The 27,168-nt window shown below is 51.0% G+C and overlaps 1 protein-coding gene across 11 annotated transcripts in view; it reads right to left on the minus strand.

Annotated features, from left to right (window-relative positions):
• The window catches only part of PNPLA7 (patatin like phospholipase domain containing 7), a 76,151-nt gene that overhangs the window by 25,076 nt on the left and 23,907 nt on the right, over positions 1 to 27,168 (minus strand). For 7 of the 11 annotated variants that reach the window (XM_070456608.1, XM_070456620.1, XM_070456617.1 and 4 more), the window contains 12 exons: positions 26,168 to 26,296; positions 25,592 to 25,672; positions 24,589 to 24,715; positions 23,905 to 24,048; positions 19,992 to 20,092; positions 19,727 to 19,873; positions 6,033 to 6,110; positions 4,287 to 4,492; positions 3,173 to 3,304; positions 2,522 to 2,645; positions 1,891 to 2,004; positions 706 to 775 (listed from right to left, as the gene is read on the minus strand). In XM_070456608.1, the coding sequence (XP_070312709.1) occupies positions 706 to 775; positions 1,891 to 2,004; positions 2,522 to 2,645; positions 3,173 to 3,304; positions 4,287 to 4,492; positions 6,033 to 6,110; positions 19,727 to 19,873; positions 19,992 to 20,092; positions 23,905 to 24,048; positions 24,589 to 24,715; positions 25,592 to 25,672; positions 26,168 to 26,296 (1,453 nt within the window). The remainder of the gene's footprint in view (positions 1 to 705; positions 776 to 1,890; positions 2,005 to 2,521; positions 2,646 to 3,172; positions 3,305 to 4,286; positions 4,493 to 6,032; positions 6,111 to 19,726; positions 19,874 to 19,991; positions 20,093 to 23,904; positions 24,049 to 24,588; positions 24,716 to 25,591; positions 25,673 to 26,167; positions 26,297 to 27,168) is intronic. The other 4 variants (XM_070456630.1, XM_070456633.1, XM_070456639.1 and 1 more) reach the window with 4 other exon arrangements.

The raw sequence follows: 27,168 nt of genomic DNA on the forward strand, positions 1-27,168 counted from the left end.
AGCAATGTCCCAGAGCCTTTGGGGCTGATAACAAGAGGTTTAACATCTGTGTCTGAGTTTCCAGAAAAGAAGAAAGAGTACAGGGCCATGAGAGTATCTGAAGAAATAAAGGCTGAGACCTTCCCAAACGTTGTAAAAACATACATACATACATATATATAAAATAAACCTGCAGATTCAAGAAGATGAGCAAACCCCCAAACAAGATAAACTCAAAGGAATTCATGCCCAAACGATCCAGAATCAAATTTCTAAACACTGAAGATGAGGGAAAATCTTGAACACAGTCAGACAGAAACAATGCACGCCTACTTGAGAGCAATTCGGTCTGGATTTCTCATTAGACACAATGGAGGTCAGAGGGAAGTGGCACAAAATGTTTAAAGTGCTGAAATAAAAGGGCTGTTAAGACAGAATGGCACATCCAGCAATATGTATCCTTCAGAACAAAAGCAATTTAAAGACAGCCTTTGATGCAGAAAAACTCAGAGAATTTAAGAACCATTGTTAAAGGAACTCTTTACACAGAAAGGAGAGGACACCAGGAGGAAGCCTGGAACACCGTGACGAGGGAATAGTTTCAAACACCCCGTCTGACAGCTGAAAAAAAGTCCTAACTAACACTGTGTGAAGGGGCGCTTCAAGGTAAGCAGGGGCTCCAGGCGGGGTGGGCGGGGCTCCCAGGTGCCAGGCCTCGGCACGCACCTGCCGCAGCTCCCTGCTGGAGGCTGCCCAGGATCTTCTCGCCTAAGAGGCGAATCAGTCGAGTCACAACCTGGGGGCAGAGAAAGAATAGAGACCTTAACCACACACTGTAAACCATAAAACCAAGCACATTAGACCCGTGGTCTCAAAACTGCCTCGGCTGTAAACTGCTCCGGGCAGTGGATGGTGATGCGGCCACGGTCTGGTCACAGGCGGGTGGGCAGGCACATGGCCTGTGACCTTGCCCCAGCTGGCCACCCCCTGTCTTCCCCAGGCAGGAAACACAGGACAAATGGGGAAGCCACAACCCTCGAAGGCAGACCACGAGGGACTCCACAGAGCCAAGGGTCATTGTGTGGTGCTGAGTGCCGGCTCTGGCCAGACACTGGCTGGTATTACATAATGTCCAGGAAGAATTACCTTTTAAATATAATAATGCTATTTTGCTATATTAATTCTAATTTTTTTGAGTTGCAGACTCAAGTAAATAAAGTTGAAATATCAAAATATGTATAATTTACTTCTAAATGCTTTTGCATGTGGATAGAGTGAGTTGAAAGTTTTTTAATTGCTACATTTTTCAAGATGGCAGAGGAGGTACTGTGCAGGAAACCTGCTTTTCTGGTTCTTGCATGCTGTACAGAATCATTTTTGAAGAAAGGCTGTTGTCAGCTTACCCCAACCACACATATTTATTGCATTAATAGTTGATCTGCTCTAACTATGGTACTAAAAGAAATGATCCGTTTTCTGTGTTATTGTTATCAAGTTTTGGTATTAAAGTCACATTAACTTCATAAATAACCTGGGGGCTGCTTCATTTGTTCACACACGGGCTCACGGGGATGGATCAGGCCTGAGCCTTCAGAGGGGCCACTCCTGTGACTCTCCAATAGCAGCCCTGCCTCTTCCTCCAAACCGCTAAGGTGCAGGCTCTCTATTTCCCTGTCTACATTCTCATGACTCAGAAGCAGGAAAGTGACATCAGAAAACCAGAAGCAGGGCAGGCTGCCCTCATTCCGCCTCCTGGCTGACTGCCGGGCACTGCAGTCCTGCCCTGAAGCCGGTGGGGACTGCTGCCTGGGGAAACAGGGTCTGGCCCTCCTCCTGCAGCCTGCCTGACGGGAGCAGTCTTGGTCTTGACCCAGTTCTGGCACTCTGACTTCACAACTTCCCAGCCCTCACCTGCGGGTACTGGCGCTTGATGGAGTTCAGGGCTCCTTCCGGAAGCTTGGCCAGCTCTGAGTCCCGAATGGCATGCACTGTGGTCGCCCTGGCCTGGCGGGTGAGCGTCTCCACCTGGGGACAGGCGGGAGCCGGTGCTTTGGCTACAGGCTGACCCCAGGGCCCGGAGGCAGGCCTGAGAGCAGGGTCCTAGCGCCACCATTAGAGCAGGAGGAAACGGGGCTCACCCAGCACCCTGCGCTGGGGAAGGAAGCATCAGCGAGAGCTGTGGGCCTGCCACCAGCAGCCGAGATAGGGCAGGGCCTCATCCTCCCCGCGAGGGCCTCGGGGTCTCAGAGGGACCGTCCTCCCAGAGGTGGCTGCCGAGCCCACCCTAGGCCTGCTCTCCTGGGAGGCAACTCCTCGGCTCTTCTACGGGCTGTGCCTCTGCCCAGGTGGGCGCCCGAGGCGGGAAGGGAAAGGGTGTGAGGAGGTGGGCACCAGGCGCAGGGAGGGGGCAGGGAAGGGAGGGGCGGGGAGGGGCGGCGCGGGCGGGGCGGGAAGGGGGAAGGGCGGGACAGACAGGGTGGGGAGGAGGAGAGTGGGCGGGAAGGGGGCGGGGCGTGGGCGGGGCGGGGCGGGGCGGCCCTACCACGCCCACGAGGTCTCCGCGGCCGTACTCGCCAGCCAGGCGCTTCTTGCCATCGTCCTTCTGGATAACAGCGCGCAGGCGGCCGCTGAGCACGATGTAGGTGCAGTCGGACTTGTCTCCCTGCCTGCGGGACAGAGGCTGTGGGGGCGGGCGGGGCACCTGGCCGGAAGCCCTTGGCCACTAGGAGCAGCGAAACAGAAAAAGGAATCTATTCTTCTCACTACATTTATTTGTTTTGGAAAATCGTTATTTTCCATTGAAAAACATGTATACTAACATGTAAAGGGTTTATTGTGATTTTTAAATAAATGACTTTAAATAATGATTTATCTTAATTTTTTAAACCGTGAAAACTGGTAGCTCTAAGCCAGGTCTGACCCAGCAAGCGTGGACGCCTGAATTCAGCCGTTAGGACACCGGCCTGAGGCTGCCCATCTGATCCCGCACCTGGCACACACACACCTTCGTGGATGCTGTTTCCACGCAGCCCCGCTGGGCCCTGTGGAAGACTGTGCCAGTGAAGAAGGAGCGTGTCTGAGCACAGTGTGGGCACGGAAGCCAGGAGGCAGCAGCGAGGCCTCTGCCTTTGTCACCCCCAAGGCAGAGCAAAGCTGCCCTCCTCTGTGCCCACGGCCAGAAGGCGGGCCTCACCTGTATATGGCGCGCCCGGCCTCCACCTCCATCCAGTCGAGGGCGAAGTCGATCTGCCGCACGAAGGACGACACCCTCCTCACCACGGTGTGCGCCACGCTCAGGACCACAGCCGGCTGCCTCCGCATGATGCTGCCGGGCATCCCGGAGTCATTCCCTGCCCCAGCTCTCCAGCCAGTCCCGCCAGGCTCCACCCCTTCACTCCAGGCCGCACGTGCCCCCCACCCCCACTTACCATGACGCCCGCTGAGCCCAGGGCGAGGCTGGAGCACAGACCCCGGTCAGCTCCCTGCTCCCCTGCCCCCCGAGTATGCCCAGTGGCCAGCGGCCCTGGGAGGACTGCTGGAGCCCCTCCACAGTGGTCATCACCGCCCACAGTGTCCTGGTAGCACATGCCATGTGTAAGGACCCAGTCCTGGCAGTGGGTCAAAACCCCAATCCCCCAGGATGTGCCAGAAGACTAGAGCAGTGGGGATGCACAGGGGAGGGCACGGCTGAGGGTCAGTGGCAGAGACTGTGGAGGCTTGGAGCCCGGAAAGCCACTGGGTCCAGCAGAAATGTCAGCCACTGTCTCCTGATGCCAGTGTGAACCAGGCTGGGGGTGTGGAGGCCTCTGGAGGGCAGCACCGGGGGAGTGCTCAGCTCCTGGGCTGCAGTCTCCTGGCTGGACTGGGCCACAGAGAGTGCAGGGCTTGGGGGGCTTGGGACTGGGCCAACCAATGGGAAGATGAAGTCACCAGTCTCTGAGACGACTAAGGCAGGAGCAGGGGCTGGTCAGGGAAACATAAAGTTCAGCTTTGGGTGATGTATGGGAGCCCCTGAGGATCCCAGGGGATGATAAGACAGCAGCTGACATGAGCCTCACCTCCAGAGGGAAGGGACTAGAGCACAGGGTCCCTCAGGACATCAGCCAAGGCACCACTGTGAGTGCACACATGCGGACGCCTACAGGGACACACGCACACACACAAGTACACGCACACATATGTGCACGGCACAGACACAATCATAAGCAGGCCCGTGGGCCCATGTGGAGACGCGCATGCGCACTGCAGACAAGCTCAGAGGGCCACGGGGGAGCCATGCAGCAGCAGTGGCCAGCGGGGGCACTCACTCATAGAAGTGCGCCTTGGAGATGGACAGGAAGCTGCAGTCCCGGTTGGCCCTGATGGTGAAGATGAGGGGCTCGCCCGTGAGCACCGCCAGCTGGCCCACCATCTCACCGGGCCGTGCCATGAACAGGAACGTGTCCTCCTCGCTGTCAATCTTCCGTTGGTACACGTGCAGCAGCCCCGAGACCACGAAGAGGATACTCGTGTCCTGACAAAACACAGGCACTGGCAGAGCTGGCAGAGCTCCCAAGCCCGGGCCAGCAGTGGGCAGGCTGCCACCCTACCTTCACCTGCATGGTTCACGTAACCGGCCCCAGGCCCAGACTCACTGGGAATGTCCTGTCACTCATCACCACCCAGCCCTGGAGGCACCTACGCATCGAGCTGCTCCACACAAACATGCCAACAGCTCAGCACTGCGCCAAGCGGAGACACGAGCTCGCCCCGAAAGCCCGCAGTACAGCCCCGCCCCACCCCACCCTGGCACGCAGCACACACTCTCAGGGCCCAGCATTCGCAGACGTGCCTGTGAAGCCAGTCTGATGCAAGCCCTGTCAGGACCCTTCCTCATCTGCTCACCCCGCCCTGTGGGACCCCTCTCCCTGATCTGAGCAGAAAAGGGTCAGTGTCAGAAGTGGAAACAATGAAAGCAGCCTGTGCCAGGCCCCACAGGGCTCTAGGGGCTGGGGGCAGGCGGAGGCAGCCCCTGCTCCAGCGCAGCCTCTTGGGGATAGGGGTGCTGGGTGCTGTGGAAGGCCCAGGACAGGCTTTCCCACAGGGCCCAGTGGCCGGGGGCCAGAAGCCGGCTAGCAGCCCGCCTCCCCAGGAAAAGGACAGGCCTTTCCCAGAGAAAGGACGGCGGGGAGGGGAGAGGACCGGGAGGGTCCCCGCCAGGCTGACTCCCCTCGCCCCCAGCCCAGCCCCCCAGGGCTGCTGGGCGGTCTGGCTCCTCAGCGCTGGCCCGGGTGGCCGTGCTCCAGGGAAAGCCCGCACAGGAAGGGGACCCAGCTCGGCCTGCTTGCTCAGCAAGGAAGGCCCTTCTCACCACTGCTGCTCAACCAGCAGACGAAGGACTCCCGCTCCCAGCTGGTACAGGGCTGGGGAAGGTGGCCCTCACCACAGGAGGCCGGAGAGATGGTCTCTGCCGCCCAGCAGAGCAGGGCTCCAGGGATCAGAAACTACATGCATCTGTGCTCGCTCAGTCGTGTCTGACACTTTGCAGCCCAGGGGCTGTAGCCCGCCAAGCTCCTCTGTCCATAGGATTTTCCAGGCAAGAATACTGGGATGGTTGCCACTTCCTGCTCCAGGGGCTCCTCCCGACCCAGGGACTACTGAACCCAGATCTCTTGCATCTGCTGCACTGGCAGGATGAATGAATGCTGCACATTCATTTATGAGAAACAAAATTATTTTTCATCTATATTAGGTTTGAGGACTGAGCAAACACAGTGCTTCCTCCTGTACCTGACTTCCTGAGTGAGACTGGTCACAGCAACGTGCATGTGCAGGGAACACGCCCATGCTGGGCTGGACCAAGCCACCCAGGAAGAGGGCAGGCTCGCTGACTGTCAGCAGGCCTGCAGGCGGCTGCACAGGCCTGGGGGCAAGAGCCCATCTGCGCTCAGCGACCGCGGACCACACGTTGCGTGTCCACTGGGTCTAGAGGGCCACACTGAGGCTGCCTCCTCTGAGCTCCGTGCACTGCCAGTCCTGGGTGGACCACTCTCGCAGACTCTGCCTTCCCTCACCTGGTCTCCCTGCCTCAACACCACCGTGCCCCCTGCGACGTGGACAAGCGTCACCCGGCCATCTAACAGAGAAGGGTCCTAGGAACGGAAACACAGGGTCAGGACAGGGAGCAGAGAGAGAAAGCTTATGTGGAGGCTGCACATGGCCCCCCAGGCAGAGACACACAGTCACAGGTTATCGCCAGCCCTCGGAGGACCACCCGTGGAGACAGGCCTGGAGGATGCCATTGGCGAAAAGCTGGTAACATTGGCACAGGACAGACAAACTTCAGTGTGACACAGCAGAAAACAGAAGTGCACACCAGCATTATTGTGATGTCACGTAATGGAGAGACGACATCACTGTTGCGAGAAAGGTGACTTGCTGACTGCATGGTGCAGGCCTGATTGGCAAGCGTCCTGGTCGGGTGCCCTTTTCCCTACTAGCTACACTGGGAGCTCTTCACAGCATACTCCTCACAGCATACCTACGAGCACACCCAGGGTCTTGTCAGGAGAGAAACCTGGAAAGTGAGTGCCAAGGGCGTGGAAATACCAGCTGTGTTTACAGTTCACAGTGACAGTAGAACAGAAACAACAGGAAAACTCACTAGTCCCCTCTGAAGAGATGTGCGTGCATGCTACGTCGCTTCCGTCCGGTCCGACTCTTTGCAACCCTGTGGACCAGAGCCCGCCAGGCCCCTCTGTCCATGGGATTCTCCAGGCAAGAATGCTGGAGTGGGTTGCCATGCCCTCCTCCAGGGGATCTTCCCCACCCAGGGATCGAACCTGCACCTCTTGCGTCTCTTGCATTGGCAGGCGGGTTCTTCACCACCAGCGCCCCCTGGGAAGAGGACAGGAGCCTAACTCACTGGTCCTGGCCATGCACAGCCAAGGTGGCAGGGGTCTAAGCCTGGGCACTGGGCTGCCCGCCGACACCCACGGAAGAAGACGGATGCCACGCGCCTCCTGCCCAAGAGCGAGACCTGCGCCCTGGTTCCCACACCACAGGGGGCGGGGGGCAGCCCAGCTGTCAGACACAGGGACGGTGCAGTCCCCAGATAAAGGACGACAGGGGCTTTAGAAAGGAGGCCTGAGAGCACACCAGCCCCCACCACTCAGCACCTTCAGGAGCAACCTGGACAGGAAAAGATTGAAGAACTGTCCCTGCATTTGGGGGCAGGGACAGGACACTGCGTTGTGTCTAAAAGCAGCCTGTGTCTTTTAGGGAGGAATACTGAAGCCGTAGCGGGATGCTGGGCGTGGCTGCCCAGGGAGGCGCAGTGGGGGCAGACAGGCGTGTGTGAGCTCATCGGCTCTGCAGGATGGCGGGTCCCCACCTTCCTCTCCTCTGCCACCTGTCTTGTACGTTCTCATAATAAAAGTTGGTTGTTTTTTGTTTTTCAAGAGAGACTGAACAAACCAAGTGCCACCAGCAACATGTGGACTCATTCAGACCCTGACTCCACAGAACAGGAGGCCGGAGATGACGTGCTGTTTCTGGTCCAGCAAGGAGGGAGCTGGGAAGGCTCCACTAGTCCTAACAAGGGATGCTGAAAACCCTGAAATGTCAACAGCTCTCAGACCCACGAGAGAAGTGCTCACCTCTCCCCGTGGAGAGGTGGGGGTGCAGGAACGAAGCCCACAGAGGGAAACCTCCACGGCCCCAAGTGTGGAGGCTCAAGAACAAGCCTGAGACATGAAAAGTCCAAGGACAGGCCACAGGCCCTCAGCCTTGTGAGATTCTCCTCCAGGTGCTTGACCAGGTTCCCCAGAAAACAGCAGAGCAAAATCGCCTCGGGCCTCCAGTAGGGGAGGGGAAAGGAACCACTGCGAACTGCTCAACAAGGCCTGCCCTCAGGGGAAGCTGGTTAACCAGAGCCTCACCTGCCGGAGTTCCTCTGAGCCTAACTGCCAGTGTGGGGCAGAGGAACTCCACCCCAGCCTACCCCGCCACCCTGTCTGCCTGAGAGACCCAGGGGCGGGCCGCAGCCCAGAGGCGCAGACACACTGAAGACTGGGGCCCCGCTGAGGCCCGTGTGCCCTGCCTCATCACCGGAGGCCTGGGGCATCCTGTCTGCCACCAAGAAAAGGTCGCACGGCATGCTAAAAGGCGAAAACAATAACGTGAAGAGACCGAGCAAGCACCAGGATCAGACATGGCAAGGGTGTTGGAATTATCCAACTGGAATTTAAAATAACTATGGTTAATATGCTAAGGCTCTAATGGAAAACGAGACAGCATTTAAAGACAGATGGGCACTGTAAGCAGAGAGATAAAAACAGTAAGGAAGAACAAAAGGACATGCTAGAGGCAAAAACCACTGTAATAGAAATGAAGGATACTTCTTTTTTTTTCCCAAAGGATGCTTCTGATGAGCTTATTAGCAGCCTTGACACAGCCGGGAAGAATCTGAGCTCAAAGATAACATCAACAGAAAGCTCCCAACAGAAAAGGAAACAGGAAAATGACTGATAAACACAGAACAGAACATGCAAGGGCCAGGGAGCAACTATAAAAGGTACAATGTGCATAATTTGGAATACCAGAAGGAAAAGAAAGGAACAGAGGAAATATCTGAAGCAATAATGAATGAAATTAGTGTCAGGCCAAACCACAGATCCAGGAAGCTCAGAGAACACCAACCAGGATAAACGTCAAAAAATGACACTAGGCATCTCATATTCAAACTACAGAAACCAAAGATAAAAACAACCTTGGAGGAAGCCAGAGGTAGCACTTGATTTGCAGAAAAACAAAGATAAGACTCACTTCAGACTTCTCCGAAACCATGCAGGCAGGAAGGGAGCAGTAGAGTGTCGAGAGAAAAACCCACCGACATAGAAGTCTATGCCCACTCATTGCAGTGTCGCTGGCTTTCGCTGCGGCAGCAGGCAGCCAGAAAAAAAAAAAGAAGTCTATACTCTGTGAAAACTATTCTTCAAAGTGAAGGAAAAACAATGTTCTCAGAGAAACAAAAATTGAGGGAATGTGTCACCTGTAGACCTAGAAATGTTGGAAGAAGCTCCTTAGAGAGAAGTTAAATGATGTAGGTCAGAAACTCTGATCTACATAATACAGAAGGAAGAACACTGGGAGAGGAAAAGTAAGGGTAAAATAAAAACTTGAATTGTTCTTAATCTCACAGGGAAGTTTGTTTAAAATAACATTAGCAACAATGCTTTAGATTATGTGGCTTATACAAACGTGAAGTGAATGCCATCAGTGACACGTGCAACGACGGGAGGGAGAGTCTGGGGTTGTCTTGTTATCACAGGTACTCACGACGCCCAAAGCAGTACACGTCTAACAGGGAAACACTCCCTCTCGCTGCACACCGAATACCTCCGACCCCAAGACCTCCTCCAGCTCCTCAGACACCAAGTGTCCCAGACTCGACTCTGACACGACCTGGATTTGTCACCAGACCCACAGGTCACGGGCTCAGTCCCACAGGACTGCCCCCTCTTCAGACACCAACCGCAAGCAGAGGGTCCTCAGGCTGCCCACACTTCTGTCCAACCTGGCAACAAATCAGGAGTTTCCACAACTGTAATTTGCCAGAATGGCTCACATAACTCAGGAAAACACTTATCTTTACTAGTTCATTATACAGTTGACCCTGGAACAACATGGCTTTGAAAGCATAGGTCTACGTATATGTGGATTTTTCTCAATGAATACACATAATACTACATGATCTGCGGTTGGTTGAATCCTGTGGACACAGAGAAAGTGAAAGTCATTTTTCCTTCTGGCGTTCCCATTATGTATGTTGTACCTTTAATAGTTGCCCCATGGCCCTTACATGTTCTTACATGCAACTCTACTGCATGTTCTTAGCTAAGATCCCACAAGCCTCACAGTCAAAAAAGCAAAACAGAAAACAAGAAAAATATTGTAACAAATTCAATAAAGACTTTAAAAAATGGTCCACATCCAAAAAAAACTTTAAGAAAAACTAAATATTTCAAATCCTAAAAGATGATGCTGTGAAAGTGCTGCACTCAATATGCCAGGAAATTTGGAAAACTCAGCAGTGGCCACAGGACTGGAAAAGGTCAGTTTTCATTTCAATCCCAAAGAAAGGCAATGCCAAAGAAAGCTCAAACTACCGCACAACTGCACTCATCTCACATGCTAGTAAGGTAATGCTCAAAATTCTCCAAGCCAGGCTTCAACAATACGTGAACCGTGAACTTCCAGATGTTCAAGCTGGTTTTAGAAAAGGAAGAGGAACCAGAGATCAAATTGTCAACATCCACTGGATCATTGAAAATGCAAGAGAGTTCCAGAAAAACATCTTTTGACACAAAGCCAAAGCCTTCGTGTAGATCACAACAAACTGTGGAACATTCTTAAAGAGATGGGAATACCAGACCACTTGACCTGCCTCTTGAGAAATCTGTATGCAGGTCAGGAAGCAACAGTTAGAACTGGACATGGAACCACAGACTGGTTCCAAATAGGTAAAGGAGTACGTCAAGGCTGTATGTTGTCACCCTGCTTATTTAACTTACATGCCGAGTACATCATGAGAAACACTGGGCTGGATGAAGCACAAGCTGGAATCAAGATTGCTGGGAGAAATATCAATAACCTCAGATATGCAGATGACACCACCCTTATGGCAGAAAGTAAAGAAGAACTAAAGAGCCTCTTGTTGAAAGTGAAAGAGGAGAGTGAAAAAGTTGGCTTAAAACTCAACATTCAGAAAACTAAGATCACGGCAACCGGTCCCATCACTTCATCAAAAATTTATAAACAGTGGAAACAGTGACAGACTTTATTTTTTGGGGCTCCAAAATCACTGCAGATGGTGACTTCAGCCATGAAATTAAAAGACACTTGCTCCTTGGAAGAAAAACTATGAGCAATTTAGACAGCATATTAAAAAGCAGAGACATTACTCTGTCAACAAAGGTCCATTTAGTCAAAGCTATGGTTTTTCCAGTAGTCATGTATGGATGTGAGAGTTGGACTATAAAGAAAGCTGAGCACCAAAGAACTGATGCCTTTGAACTGTGGTGTTGGAGAAGACTCTTGAGAGTCCCTGGACTGCAAGGAGATCCAACCAGTCCATCCTAATGGAAATCAGTCCTGAGTGTTCACTGGAAGGACTGATGTCGAAGCTGAAATTCCAATATTTTGGCGACCTGATGCAAAGAGCTGACTGACTGGAAAAGGCCCTGATTCTGGGAAAGACTGAAGGCAGGAGGATAAGGAGATGACAGAGGATGAGATGGTTGGATGGCATCACCGACTCAATGGACATGAGTTTGAGTGAACTCCAGGTGTTGGTGGTGGACAGGGAGGCCTATCGTGCTGCAGTCCACGGGGTCACAAAGAGTCGGACATGACTGAGTGACTGAACTGAACTGAAATGGATAGGGGACACTTATCTGATGTGGACCAGTGGCTAAGACTCTGCTCCCAATGCAGGGGGCTCAGTTCCATGCCCTGGTAAGGGAACTAGATCCCACATGTCGCAACTAATAGTTCACACGCCCCAACCAAAGACACCAAGTGCCACAACGAAGATCAATGACCTTGCCACAACTAAGACCTGACACAGCCAAATACACAAATAAATTCAGAACAAAAAAAGCAGATGGGCAGGGAAAGATCCATCATGCTAACACTAATCAAAAGAAAGCAGGAGGAGCTACATTAACTTCAGACAGAGCATTCAGACTTCAGAAAAGGAATATTATGGGGGATAAAGAAGGGCATTATATCAATATAATGATAAAGGAGTCAATTCTCCAAGACGACGTAACAATCCAACGTTGTTGTTTTTGTTCAGTCGCTCAGTCGTGTCCAGCTCTTTCTGACCCCATGGACTGCAGCACGCCAGGCCTCCTTGTCCTTCACTCTCTCCCAGATTTTACTCAAATCCATGTCCATTGAGTCGGTGATGCCATCCAACCATCTCATCCTCTGTTGTCCTCTTCTCCTTCTGCCTTCGATCTTTCCCAGCATCAGAGTCTTTTCTAATGAGTCAGCTCTTCACATCAGGTTGCCCAGGTATTGGAGTTTCAGCTTCAGCATCAGTCCTTCCAATGAATATTCAAGACTGATTTCCTTTCGGATTGACTGGTTTGATCTCCTTGCAGTCCAAGGGACTCTCAAGTCTTCTCCAACACCACAGTTCAAAAGTGTCAGTCCTTCAGCACTCAGTCTTCTTTATGGTCCAACTCTCACATCCACATATGACCACTGGAAAAACCATAGCTTTGACTACACAGACCTTTGTTGACAAAGTAATGCCTCTGCTTTTTAATATGCTGTCTAGGTTTGTCATAGCTTTTCTTCCAAGGAGCAAGCATCTTTTGATTTCATGGCAGCAGTCACCATCTGCAGCGATTTTGGAGCCCAAGAAAACAAAGTCTGTCACTACCTCCACTGTGTAACGATCCAACACATACTGCATAAATGCTTAACAACAGACCGTCAAAGCACATGAGACAAAAACTGATAGAACTGTACGGAAAAACAGATGAGTCCACTATACAGCTGGAGACTTCAAAACCCTTCTATCAGAAACAGACAGATCCAGCAGACAGAAAATCTGTTAAGAATATAGTTGAACTTAACATCATCATCAGTCATCAGACTAACTCATGTGAAAACAGCAGAGTATACAGTCTTCTCAAGTTCACACGGAACATTCACCAACATAAACTACATCCTGGGCCACAAACCACCTCTTCACAAATTTAAAAGAACAGAAATCATACAATATCTGCTCCTAGGCTACAACAGAATTAAGCTAGCAATCAATTACAGAAAGATAGCTGGAAAATCCCCAATTACTTGGAAATTAAACAGCACACCTCTAAATAACACATGGGTAACAGAATAACTCTCAAGAGAAATTTAAAATATATTGAACTAAATGAAAATGAAATATAGCAAAAGTAATACTTAGAGGAAAATTTACAGCACTGACCACAAACCAGAAAAGAAGAAAGAGCTAACATCAATAATCTAAGCTTCCACCTTAGGAAACTAGAGAAAGAAAAGCAAATTAAATCTAAAGTAAGTAGGAAAAAAGAAATAATAAAAATGAGAGCAGAAATCAATGAAACTGCAAACAGGAAATCAATGGAGAAAAATCAACAAAACTGAAAGCTAGTTCTTTGAAAAGATCAATAAAATTGATAAGCCTCAGACTTCCCTGGGAGTTTGAAGCCTCAAACTTCTAGTGACTAAGACTCCGCACTTGCAATGTAGGCAGTGCGGGTTTTATCCCTGGCTGGGGAATTAAGATCCCACATGCCAAGTGGTGCAACCAAAAAAAATCGACAAACCTCTATCTCAGCTAACCAAGAAAAAAAGAGATTGGTAACAAATTGTTAACATCATAAATAAAAGAGGTGCCATCACTACAGATGCCATGGAAATTAAAAGGATAGTAAAGGAATACTATAGCAACTCTATGCCCACAAAGTTGACCACCTAGATTAAATCAGCCAATTCTTTGAAAGACACAATCTGCTAAAATTGACACGAGAGAGACAACCTGAATAGGCCTATATTTATTAGGAAATTAAGCCAATAATTAATAACCAGAAAAGCACTAGGCCCAGAATGATTCACTGGGAGCTTCTACCAAATAGTCAAGGAAGAAATCATACCAATTCTCTGCAAACTCTTTCAGAAAACAGAAGCAGAAGGAATACTACTTAACTTATTCTATGAGGCCAGCATTTTCCTCACACAAAAACCAAAGACATTACAAGAAAAGAAAACCACAGATCAGTATCTCTCATGAATATAGATTCAAAAATTCTCAGCAAAGCATTTAGCACATTGAATCTAACAACATATAGAAAGAATTATACACGACAACCGAGGATTTATCCCAGGTACACAAGGCTGGTCCAATGTCCAAAAATCAATTAACCCATCACGTCAACAGGCTAAAGAAGAAAAATCACATGATCCTATCAATAAATGCAGAAAAAGCATTTGACAAAATGGTGGCACTAGTGGTAAAGAACGCCCCTGCCAACGCAGGAGACATAAGAGACTCGGGTTCAACCTCTGGGTTGGGAAGATCCCCTGGAGGAGAGCATGGAAAACCACCCCAGTATTCTTGCCTGGAGAATCCCATGGACAGAGGAGCCTGGTGGGTTACAGTCCACAGGGTTGCACAGAGTCAGACGCGACTGAAGCGACTGAGCAAGCACACACACAATACTCATTCATGATAAGAACTCTCAGTAAACTATAAAGGAGGAGAATTTCCTCAACTTGATAAAAAATATCTACCAAAAAAAAACTACAGCTAACATCATACTCATTGGTGAGAAGATCAAAGCCTTCCCACTAAAATCAGGTATAAGGCAAGGACGTCCTCTCTCATCACTCCTTATGAACATTGTACAACATTTCTTGTAACACAAGAAAAGGAAATAAAAGGCATAAGGACTGGTGAGGAAGACATAAAATTGTTTTTCCTCATGGATGACATGATTGTCTACAGGAAAAAATTTTAAAAAGAATCAACAACAAAAAATTCTTATAACTAATAAGCAATTTTAGCAAGGTTACAGGATGCAAAGTTAACACACAAAAGTGAATTGTTTCCCTATATACTAACAATAGATAAGTGGAATTTGAGATTAAAAACACAATAACATTTGTATTAGCACACCTCAAAATGAAATAGTTAAGTATAAATCTAACAAAATATGTACAAGATCCCTATGAAAGAAAACTATAAAACTTCAATGAAAGAAGTCAAAGAATAACTAAATTATTGGAAAAATATTTTATGTTTATGGAAAAGAAGACTCAATATTATGATATCAGTTCTTCCAACTTGATCTACAGATCAATGCCATCTCAGTCAAAATCACTGCAAGTTATTCTGTTGTTGTTGTTCAGTTGCTAAGTCATGTCCGACTCCGGGACCCCATGGACTGCACCACGCCAGGCTTCCCTGTTCTTCACTGTCTCCCAGAGTTTGCTCAAACTCATGTCCATTCAGTTGGTGATGCCATCCAACCATCTCATCCTCTGTCACCTTCTTCTCTTCCTGCCCATGGACAGTAAGGAGATCAAACCAGTCAATCCTAAAGGAATCAACTGTGAATATTCATTGGAAGGACTGATGCTGAAGCTGAAGTTCCAATACGCAGACCACTTGATGCAAAGAGCCAACTCACTGGAAAAGTTATACTGTGGATATTGACAAACTGATTGTAAGGTTTAAGTGGAGAGGCAAAAGACCCAGAATAGTCAACACAATATTGAAGGAGAACAAAGTTGGAGGACTAACACTATCCAACTACAAGACTTACTATAGAGCTATAGTTATCAAGACAGTGGCGGTATTGGAGAAATACTGACAAAGAGGTCAATGGAACAAAACACAGAACCCCAAAATAGACCCCAATAAGTGAAGTCAAGTGATCTTTGATACAGGAACAAAGGCAATAGTTAAGTGGAGAAAAGAAAGCCTTGTTAACAAATGGTACTGGAACAACTGGACATCCACATGCAAAAAATTAATCCAGACACAGAACTTTTACTCTTTAAAAAAAAATTAACTCTAAATGGCTCATAGACCTAAATACAAAATGTGAAGCTATAAAAATCCTAGAAAGATGACCATAGGAGAAAATCTAAATGACCTGGGATTGTGTGATGGGCAACACATATATGACACCAAAGGCATGATCCCTGAAAGAAAGAATTCACAAGCTGGACTTCATTAAAATTAAAAACTTCTGCTTGGTGAAAGACACTGTCAAGAGAATGAAAAGAAAACCACAGACTGGGAGAAAACATTTGCAAAAGACACATCTGATAAAGGACTTTTATCTAAAAATATAAAGAATACTTAAAACTCAACAATAAGAAAACAATATGTTTTAAAAAGGGGCCAAAGACCTTAACAGACCTCTCACCAAAGAAGAATCACAAATGGCAAGTGAGCACGTGGAAAGATTCTCCCCATCATATGTCATCAGAGAGATGCAAATTCAAACAGTGAGATATCACTACATAGTTATTAGAATCGGCCAAGATTTGCAACACTGACAACACCAAAAGCCGGTGAGGATGTGGACCAGCGGGGACACTCATTCATTGCTGGCAGGAACGTAAAAATGGTACAGCCAGCTTGGAAGATGGTGTGGCCGTTTCTTACAAAACTAAATATTTAATACACTCTTACCATAAGATCCTGCCACCACATCCCCTTAGTATTTACCCAAATGAGTTTCAAACTTAGGTCTACACAGGCACACATCACAGCTTTATTCATGATTGCCTAAAGTTAGCAGGAAGCAAGATGTTCTCCAGTTGATGAATGGATAAATAACCTCTGGCCCCTCCAGACAATGGAATATTATTAAGCACAAAAAGAGACATGAACCATCAAGGTATGAAAAGACATGGAAGAAACTTGAATGCAAACTACTAAGTAAGAGAAGCTTATCTGAAAAGGTGACATACTCCACATACTCTGTACATAGTATGATTCCAACTCTATGACATTCTGGAAAAGGCCAAACTGTGGCATCAGTAAAAGGTCAGGAGTTGCCGGAGGCTGGGGAGGAGGATGAGCAGGAAAACATGGGGGACGTTAGGGCAGTGAAACTGCTCCGTATGAAGCTACAACAGCGGGCGCGCGTCGGTCCACAGTGTCCAAGCCCACAGGAGGCCCGACCCCAGAGTGAGCCCCACAGGGAGCTGTGGGCTCTGGGCGATGGCGTGTCCCGGCGGTGACTACAGAGGAAGAGGTGCGTGCTCTCCGAGGGGCAGCAGGGACACGGGAAACTTCTGCACCTTCCTCATTTTGTTGTAAACCTAAAACTGCTCTTCTCTAAAAAATAAAATCTGCTTTAAAAAAATTTTAATAGTGCAAAAAAAAATTACATGATGACAGCTGAGGAAACAGGAACACTGGCTGAGTGTATTACGTTTGAGACCTTTCCAACACTTGAGTTGTGAGAACGATACTGTGGCTCTGTTTTGAAACACGGTCCTTACCTTTAGAGAGGGATGATGTGGAATGATACAGTGTCTGAAGTTTTCCAGGTAGAAGATAACTGGAGGAGGGGTTAGGAGCAAAGTCATAAAAAGACCACTGTGAGCAGAGGATTATTGGTTGGGTGACAGGTACATGGGGGTGCGTAAGGTTATTTCCACTACCTTTTTACATGCCTAAAGCTTTATGTAATGAATAAGAACATAAAAAATAAATTCTGGATGTACTAATTATTGAACATGAAAAATAAAATAAGTTTGTTTAAAATTATTAAAATGAGACTCAAAAACTATCAACAAAAATAATCTGAAAATTTTATTGATGGATTAGATATAATAAATAAAACTTTAAGCATAACTGAGGAATTCTGAACTCCAGCTTCGGGGCATCCGGTTGGCCCAGACTTCTGGCAAAAGCAAAAAGAACTCCTTTCTGAAGGAAATAATGTCACCTTTGGTCTCATATAATTTCTACAAATAAACACCAAATATAGCACACAGTTACCAAAGAAAACCAGGTTTAGTCAGAGGTGAGACACCACAAGCCGGGGCCAAAGGAAAGAAAGGAAACAAAGTGACTCCGAGGGAGGCACTCCAAGTAAGACGCAGGCACGCAGGGAAAGCGCGAGACAGCCGGACTCCTGACAGCAGACCCAGGAAGCAGGCCTGCCAGCGTGCTAACAGGGGAGAGCCAGGTCTAACAGCAGACCTGCTTCTGTTAAAAGAATTAGTGAACTTAAATAAAAACATCAACATTTCTATTTCTTTCAAAGACTTTTGTAACGAAAATGCAGAAGAAAGGGTAAGATTCATAATGGATAAATGAGAACATACATTCACTCGAGTCTGAGGGAGAAGCGAGGAAACAGACAGAGGCAATCCTTGGAGAGAGAAGGCCGACAATTTGTCAACAATGATTGAGAGACAGACTGAAGAAGCCCAGAGTCTCGTGCCAGATGAATAAAAAGAAACCCACGCTCAGTTCTGCCAAAGTGACACTGCTCGATCCGAGAGAGCCTATCCTGACAGCAATAAGGAGACAGTTCTCAAAAGAGGGAAGATGAGCACGCCCTCCTCCGCAGACGCTCAGGCTGGAGGCAGCGTGCTGCCACTGACTTGCAACCAGGGACCCAGCCCAGGGGACGTGAGCTGTCCCTCAGGAGGCCGAGTCCACAGCAGGAAGGAGTCCGCGCGCCAGCCTCGGCCTCCCTCCGCACGCACGGCGGCTCCCCACACCCGAGAACTGGCATGTGGCAGCATCCGCACCGGTCAGGCAGAGGGGCCTGTGCACCCCAACACTGACCTGAAAGCTGACCCAGTCAGGAGGCTGTGCTGTGCACGGGTGCAGATGACAGAACCTTCACGAAAACCCCCCAGTTTCTGCCCAGGGCGGCCAGGAAAGGAGGCCCCATGACCTGAGGGGTGTGGGAGGGCCCATCTGTCCCTGTTTTCTGGGGCTCAGGGAGGGCAGTCTGGCTACAGAGCTATGCTGCCCTGCGTGGCGCCGGAAGTGAGAGAGAAACCGCAGAGGAGTCAGGCCAGATGCTGACAGAGACACCGGAGACAGAGCAGGGTTCTGAGGCAGCCAAGTGATTGTGAGGAAAGATACATCGATCCAGCCCTTCCCTGCATGTCGCACAAAAGTTAACCACGCCCGCTTTAAAACCCATGAAAGGCGCAGCGGTAAAGCTTTTAGACGACAACATATAAAAATTCTTATGAACCCAAAGCAAGGGAATGTTTCTTAGGCACAAAAAGCGCTGACCATAAAAGAAAAAAGGGATGCTTACTGCATTATAATTACAAACTTCTGTCCACCAAAAAGACCACTCAGAAGGCAAAAAAGGCAAATCCCAGAGGAGATGACTATGTGCAAGACCTACACAGGATAGGACTCTCGTTCAGAAACTGGGAAGAAACCCCAGAAGCCTAAAACACAGAGAAATGGGCAGAAGGCTCCACATGCCTCCCCCATCAGAGGCAAAGACAGTAAGATGTGAGAGATTCAGTCCCACTAGCAACCAAGGAGATTGAATTATCGCTAAAAGCCAAGACCACACCCCCACTTTTATCTAAAATGGAAAAGCCCCCAAATTCTGACTGCTAGCATGGAGCCCTCATCCACCAGCTTGGAGGCGACACAGACCCGCGTGTGCTGAGCTCAGCACTGGTGTGGACAGAGCCTCTGGCCCAGGCAGCAGCGTGGGTGCAGACTCAGAAGACACACAGGATGCTCCCTCTTACCCAGCACACATGCGGGCACTGGGCAGACGTCCCCCGGGAGGAAGAGGGATTGTGGCTGGGAGCACTAACAGTCTAGTCTGGGACAAGGTGGCTTCATGCTTTTCTGTTTAGAAGGCATGCACAACTCTTTATGTGAAGGGAAAAGATAAATAAAAAACATGTACGTGATGAAGGCACATTTTGAACCCTCTGTTAGCATCCTGAGTGGTGCCCTGTCCCCTGTGGGCACCCAGAGGGCAAGGAGCCCAGGCTGCCCTGGGAGGGGGTCTGCGGGACATCAGCATCAGGACCAGCAGGCGCCGTCCTGAGCCCTTCCCCGGGGGAAGGGGTGGCCATGGCCGCCCCTACCCTGGAACAGCTGCCTGAAGAGGCGGGACTTTTCTGAGGACAGGGTCTCCAGGCAGGCAGACGCCCCGCCCCCCCCGCCACCCCAACCCCAGCCCGAGGAGGCAGCGGGGTCACGCACATCCAGCTTCATCAGGGTGAGCAGGTCCTGTGTGGCGGCTCTGAGGATGGAATCTGTCTTCTTGCTGGCGACAGACTCGTCCAAGGTACTGTCCGAGTTGGGGAGGACAGCCGATGGGGTCTCTGCAACAACCACACTCTTCCTGGGCTGGAGAAGAACACAGGCGGCGTAATCAGAAGGGTGCAGTGGCCGGCCAGCCTGGGACTGACCCAAGACGGGCCTGCAGGGAGCTCCAGCGCAGGCGGCGGGGCGGGGAGCTGCCTACCTTGCTGGCCACAGCGCCCCCGGGGCGCTCTTCTGAGTGCGGTGGGACCCAGGCTCGGTCACACACCATCCTCAGGTCTGAGGTGGCACCTGCTGTGGCCCCTGCAAATGGAGGGGAGACTCAGGATACTATGCTGGTGCCCTGTACACAGCGGGTGTGTGCACCCACCCAGGGCAGGGCTGGCTGAGGGCACAGACGCGTAGGGGACACTAGAGACAGCAGCCTCAGGCACTCACAGAAGGCTGCAGTCACAACCGCATGACATGCAAAGGCCGGCAAAGCCCAGTCCCAGGCAAAGCGGGAGGAGCAAGGCAGGCAGCTCCCACTGGGCCGGCGGGACTCGGAAGGCGGGAAGGAGCAGCTGTGGGTCTGCCTATGGTTTGAGAGCAACTTTGCCTCAATACCGCCCTTCAGGGGGCAAATGAATGCAGTTTGTACTTGTATGAAAAAGTAAAAAATGGATTATTAACAGGAACCAGCCATTCCCTTCTCCAGGGAATCTTCCTGACCCAGGGAAAACCCAACCACACTCCCTGTGATGAACACACGCATATGTGAAAAGTCATACATTTCCACACTGACCTGCTGTTACACTCATACAATCTATAAAACTTAAGCTGTTGAGTGTAACTTGCCAGTTTATGGAACTGATCTGCAGTGGGTTAAATCCGTGGATGCGGAACCTGAGGGCCATCTGACTGCACTGCACCCTTTCCCACGAGGGACTTGGGTCCTGCAGGTTCTTGAACCGATCCCCTGTGGAAGCCAGGACGACCGAGTATATCTCAGATTTTTGCCAGAACCATGTCCTCTAAGAGAGCATTACCTGTACAGGCAAGAGGAATGTTAAGTCTGTCCCTGAATGGATGTGAACTAGATATGTTCATGGAACTGGATACTTCACACTCAGATTTTGTTATATGTGGATTGCTGTTATTTTTAGTTATCTGTTATTTATTTCATCTGAAAAAAAAATCACTAAACATGTTTTTAATATGGTGGAGCAAATGGATAACACATAAAAGAAATATATCCCAACCCTACCCACCTCAGACAAAAGATTCAATTCTAGGTGAGTATGAAAGATAAAGGGCTTCCCTCATAGCTCAGCTGGTAAAGAATCCGCCTGCAATGTGGGAGACGTGGGTTTGATCCCTGGGTTGGGAAGATCCCCTGGAGAAGGGAAAGGTTACCCACTCCAGTATTCTGGCCTGGAGAATTCCATGGGGTCGCAAAGAGTCGGACAAGAGCAACTTTCACTTTCACATGAAAGATAAAATGTCAAATCTTACAGGCAGATTTCCTAGACAGGATAAAAAATATATTAACCACAAAAGAAAAAATTTGATCAATGGGACTCTTAAAAAGATTTCTGTTCATCAAAAGACACTATTAAAAGAGTGAAAAGTGAGCAGAAAATATTTTTAATACATACATCCAACAGAGCACTCATACAGAGAATATATAAAGAACTCATATAAATCAAAAAGAAAATGAAAGGTAAACTAAGTGAAAAAGGCCAAAAGGCAGTGAAAACCCCAAGGAGATGGACGATCCTCAGGTTCACAAGGTATCAGGAAGATGCAGCGACAGCCACACAAGGCCTGGCTGCAGGGCACAGAGGGGCCAGATGAGAGAGGAAGACTTCCAGGGCGCGCTGGGGCCTCTGAGCTGCATGGTCCCCAGCGGCGTGGCCTGTGAGTGGACTCTCCGACACCCGAGGCCAATGAGCACCTGAGTGGGGCTGAGACCCAAACTGCTAGAATTTAAATACAAGCCACCACATGTGGCAGGGGGCCATGTCTTGGACTGCAGACTGGAGCAACCAGACAGTCTTGTGACACTGGTGAGGGCATAAACCGGGCGAGCACTAAGAACCCCTGGCAGCAACTCCCAAGCTAAACACAACACACATGCCCTCGTCACTCGGCAGTTCCCAACAAACAGATAACACACCTCAGACACACTGGTGCCACATGTGCTCATAGGGAGACGCCGCTGCACACCGAGGGCGGCCTGCCGCCGCGTGCGCTCACAGGGAGACGACGCTGCACACCGAGGGCGGCGTGCCGCCGTGTGCGCTCACAGGGAGACGCCGCTGCACACCGAGGGTGGCGTGCTGCCGCACAGCACTCTGAGGCCACGAGCACGGGGCTGAGCAGAAGCCAGACTCAAAGCCAGTCTCAGGGTTCAGAGGCCAGGGGAATGCAAGGGCGCAGGATGACGACCACACCACTGCTGATAGGAACTGCGGGGTCCCCAGCCGGGGTTCCTTCTGGGTGCTGGCCTCACAGCGGAGCTCGGTTTATGCAAATCCATCCAGACTTCCCGGGGGCTTGCACATTCTGTGTGCACATTACACAACCATAAACAGTTCATGACAATAAAGAATAATTTACTATCAGTGAAGAAACTGATAAATACACAAACAGATTCCTCAACAGTAGCTCCAAGTAATGAAACATCCAAGACAGGCAGATCCACAGACAAAAGCAGGTGGGCAGCAAGCAGTCAAGAGTTGGGAAGTGACAGCTGATGGGTTGGGGGTCTGTCTACCAGGTGACGAAAATGTGTTGGAAACAGGTAGTGGAGGCTGATGTTCAACTTTGTGAAAATACTAAAAACCACTGAATTGTGTACTTTAAAAGGGTAAAGTCTGAGACTTCCCTGGCATTCCAGTGGTTAGGACTCCACGCTTCCACTGCAGAGGGTACAGGTTCAGACCTCTTCAGTTCCCCTGGTTTGGAACTAAGATCCTGCAAGCCATGTGGCATGGCCAAAATAAATAATTAAAAGGGTAAATTTTACAATAAGTTAATTTTACCTCAAGAAAGCTGACTTAAAAAAAAAAAGACTATGTAGATCAGAAAGTTGATACCGAATGAAGATAGCTCTAGAAAATGCAATAGGAAAGTGAAAGACTGTTTTGTGAATGGTGCTGGGTAAATTATCCACTAGACAGAGTAAGAAAAAGCTGAATTTCCTACTTTGAATATAATGCAAGAGGGAACCACAAGAAAAGAAAGACTTCCACGTGGAAAGTGAAACTGAAAAGCCACCAGACAAGAATCCAGAAGAATGTGTTTACGTCCAATAAGAAGGAGAGGTAAGTGAGACCCAGAACACAATCACAGTGCAACAGCTGGTTTTCAAATAAGGACACCAAGGGTCTCTGTCCCAAAAACAGAGGCTGGGAGAAGGTATGTGGACATTAAAACTGATGGGAGATCTCTATCTGGAGCATATGAAAAATTTATGCAAACCAACAAAACAAATTCAGGAAACCCTGCAGAAAATGGGCAAAGAATATAAACAGACAGTTCTTAAAGAGGGAACCCAAACAGTTCTCAAACACGCCAGGAGATGATTAAACCGGCCAGCAACCCAGGAAACGCAGGTGAAGACAAGACAGAGCAATCCTCGGGGGGACACCAGCAGCATCCCGTGGCCGGGACACACCGAGGGCAACCACACGCTGCGGGTCTCACCGGCCAGCTGAGGCCGCAGCAGAGGTCCCCGTCGGGGAGGTGCCCGGGAGAGGGCAGAGAGCTGACTGCTGACCAAAGGTCACGATGAACCCTCTCTGCAACCGAGACTCAAGAAGACAGAGCAGACAGCAGAGAGGGCTGGCGCGGGCACCTCCTGGGGAGGGAAGCTGGGCGATGGCTGGGGTACCAGGGCGACAGTGCAGGCAGCAGCCTGTGAGTTCAGCCCGGCTCAGGGGCACAGGGAGGGCGGCGGTCAGCGGTTACAGCAGGGCTGCGCAAGGCCCGGCTGGGGAAACGCCCTGGACACAGAGGCCGGGGGAGGGATGCAGAGCAACTGCGGCTTCCTACGGAGGCCGGGACACAGGCGCAGGGGCCCCTGGACCCAGAGTGTGCTGGCCCTCTGGGTGGGTCAGAGGGTCCCTTACCTGCGGGAGCCGAAGAGGCCTGGATGCTGGCCTGGGCCTGGCTAAGCTCGTCCACCACCTCTTCGTGGACAGAAGGCAGCAGGACGGGGTGGCTCCTCTTGGGCAGAGGCCCACAGACTGCAGTGCGGCTGCCCCCGCGATCTGCTGGGAGGAGCCGGCATGAGGCAAGACCTCTGCTCCCAGAACGCCCAGACCACACGTCTGGAGGCCTGGGGACAGTCCCCGGCGGACCCTGCCACCTGCCCCCACAGGCCAGCTGTGTGTCACCCGCACCTGTACAGCCCATCACCTGTGCCCATCTGCTCAGGCAAGTGGCAAGTGAGCGCCAGCCCCAGCTGCCCTCCCAGGTCTGCCGCCCAGCTCTGAGCACCCCCAAAGAGCCTGGCCAGCCTGCCCCCCCCACCCAGCCCCCGCACCTCATTCATAAACGGATAGGACCCAGAGCAGTCAGTGTTTCTGTGTGTCACCATCATCCCAGAGGGGGCTCCCAGGAGACAAGCCCGGTCAACAGTTTCCTTCCCCAAACCCACGCTCCCCGAGTGCTCAGAGCAGGGCATGCAGAGGGCAAAGCTGAGGGCCCGCCCATGGCTGGTTTTCTCCTAGGAGGAGTGGGGGGCAGGATGTGTGTTGGAGGGGACAGCTGGTGACCCGAGGGCAGGAGGTCAGCCCTGAGGCGGGCAGAACCTGGGATGCAGGGCTCCTGTGGCCGAGGTGGCCTCTCCGGCCGCTCCTCCAGACTGCAGCACGTTGGCTTCTTGGCCTTCCCGGCAGTCACGCTGGCCACAGACACGAGTGGGATGGCCTGGCTCTCCTGAGACAGGGAGAAGAAGGGCTGCCTCAGGAGCGCTCCTGGGCCAGCGTCCCACGAGCGGGGAGACACCAGGCTTTGGCGACTGGAAGGGAGGCAGTGACCAACTAGGGCACCGGCGACGCAGGAAGAGGAGAGTTTAAGGCAAGAAAGACCCAACTCGCTGTTGTCTTGCCAACTCCATCATGTTTAAATAGTGGTCAAAACTGTCAGAACCTCAATACACTTCATGAAGATGAAATATAATGTAGAAAACAGAGGATACACCCTAAAGTATCAGCAAAGGAAGATGTGAGAACTGGGAGCGCACCCGAGCGTGGTGTGGAGGCTGAGTGAACAGCCGCTCAGCCTGCAGGCCCGTGGGCCCCCTGGAGTGTGGCTCACGAGGCTCTGGGCCCCCCCCAGGCCCCACATCATGCTTATCACTCACCAGAACTGAGGGGGTGAAGCGGCTTCTCCCACCTCGCAGCCATCAGCTCAATCCACTGGCCTCGACTGAGGCAGTATCGAGGGCAAGGCACACTGCCCCACGTGCCCTCAGGAGGGGCCCAGGGCAAGGGGCAGGCCGAGGGCACAGCTCCGAGGTGGGTGTTGGCTCAGCGCAGGTGGGGTGAAGAGCCAGGAGGGCAGCCACGCGCACAGAGCAGGGAGACCAGAGAGGCGGAGTTCGGCCAAACCGCAGGCCCTCCTGGAGGGGGGCCACGTGGGCGCAGGGCCCGCAGACATGCAGCACGTCCCCAGGAGGCCCCTGAGACACAGCGGGCGGGACAGGCGCAGCACTGGGCCCCAGGAGACCCCACCCCGGCCTGTCTGCTGGCCAGCGCCTTGAGGCAGAAGCGGCTGTCCCGGGGACCCATGGTGGGGTGCTGGCACACTCACAGGGTTGAAGAGCTCCGTGGTCAGGCCCAGGTAGTTGTGCAGAGCCAGAAAGGTGACCCTCTGCAGCCGTACCATGATGATCTGCAGAGAGACGGGCCAGCTGGACGGGGGGGGGCCTCCCCAAGCCAAGGGCTGAGCCCGCCGGCCTCATGGGCCGGAGAGCCCCTGGTGGAGACAACCCAACCCGCATGCCAGGTGTGGGCACGGGGCAGAAGGAAACTGCATGGCTTCTGCAAGTTTCTAAAATTACTTCAAGTCAAGACATTTAATAATAACAAGAGTTCTTCTGGGACACAGTAGGCAATTGAAGACCTCATTGAAGCTATCAATATTAATTTTTACAGCAAAATACGTATCACAAGGTTCTGAAAAAACCATCTTAGTTCCTCTGACACTCACCCTGAGCCCCATGTCGCCAGCACTCAGTCCTGCCAGTGAAGTCACTTCCACTACTGCGGACATGTCTCATGGCCCCGGGACTCAGTAAACCAATGATGAGATACTCAGGGCCTCGACCCTGGGCCCCTCCCTGAGACCACCAGGGCACCAGAGAGACTGCCTGGAAAAGTGACTCACCTGCACCACCCTCACCAGAGTTTCAGGATATCTCTCAAAAACTCCTTGAAAAGCCATAGCTGGGAGCCGGAGGATGGTGGAGGGGATGGCAGCACGGGCGGACACCGTTTTGTACGGCGCGGCGTGGCCCTGCAATGATAGCCCCGATCAGCCCGCGTCAGCCGGCCCTGAGACCGCGGAGCCTGGCTCCCCCAGCCCTCGTGCAGTCTCAAGCATCTCAGCTCTCAGCACCCCGCTCCCCGAGGCCTCTGGCAAGGCCACTTGGAGCCAGGATCACCCACGCAGCGAGCCTGCTGAGCTCTGCCTGGCCACCAGCGCAGCTCCAGGCGGCCAAGGACTGGCTGGGCACCACTTGGGCACTGGCGGGTGCTTGACAGCAAAGGTGCCTTTTTCAGCCTGTCATCACTCCCAGGCAGTGCCCTTGGCCCTCTCTGGCTCACAGTTCTGAGTCCTGCCACCACCTCTCCCCGAGTGCCGCTGCCATGCGACCACCAGCTTTTTTCTGCACTGATGTTCTCCTTTGTCAAGAGCCACATAAGCGGAATCACGCAGGGCCAGGTTCCTCCCGCTGAGATGGCACACTTGAGGGTCGCCATGCTGTTGGTGCACCCGGAGTCCGAGCTGTTTGTTGATGAGAACTAGCCTGTTTTACGGATGTATCACAGTTTCCTCATGCGCCCAGCACACGCGTGCTTGCATGCTAAGTCGCTTTAGTCATGTCTGACTCTGTGCAACTCATGGACTATAGGCCACCAGATTCTCTGTCCACAGGATTCTGCAGGGAAGAATACTGGAGTGGACTGCCATGTCCTCCTACAGGGGATCTTCCTGAACTGGGAATCAAACTCACATCTGCCTGCGCTCTTACTTTACAGGCAGATTGTTTACCCACTGAGCCACCTGGGAAGCCCTATGCATCCAGCCGGTGAAGGACATTTGGGTTGTTCCCAGTATTGGCAATTACAGATAAAACTAATATAAATATTTCCATACCGGGTTTT

Source organism: Odocoileus virginianus, chromosome 2, assembly GCF_023699985.2.
Source record: "Odocoileus virginianus isolate 20LAN1187 ecotype Illinois chromosome 2, Ovbor_1.2, whole genome shotgun sequence".
NCBI lineage: Eukaryota > Metazoa > Chordata > Mammalia > Artiodactyla > Cervidae > Odocoileus > Odocoileus virginianus.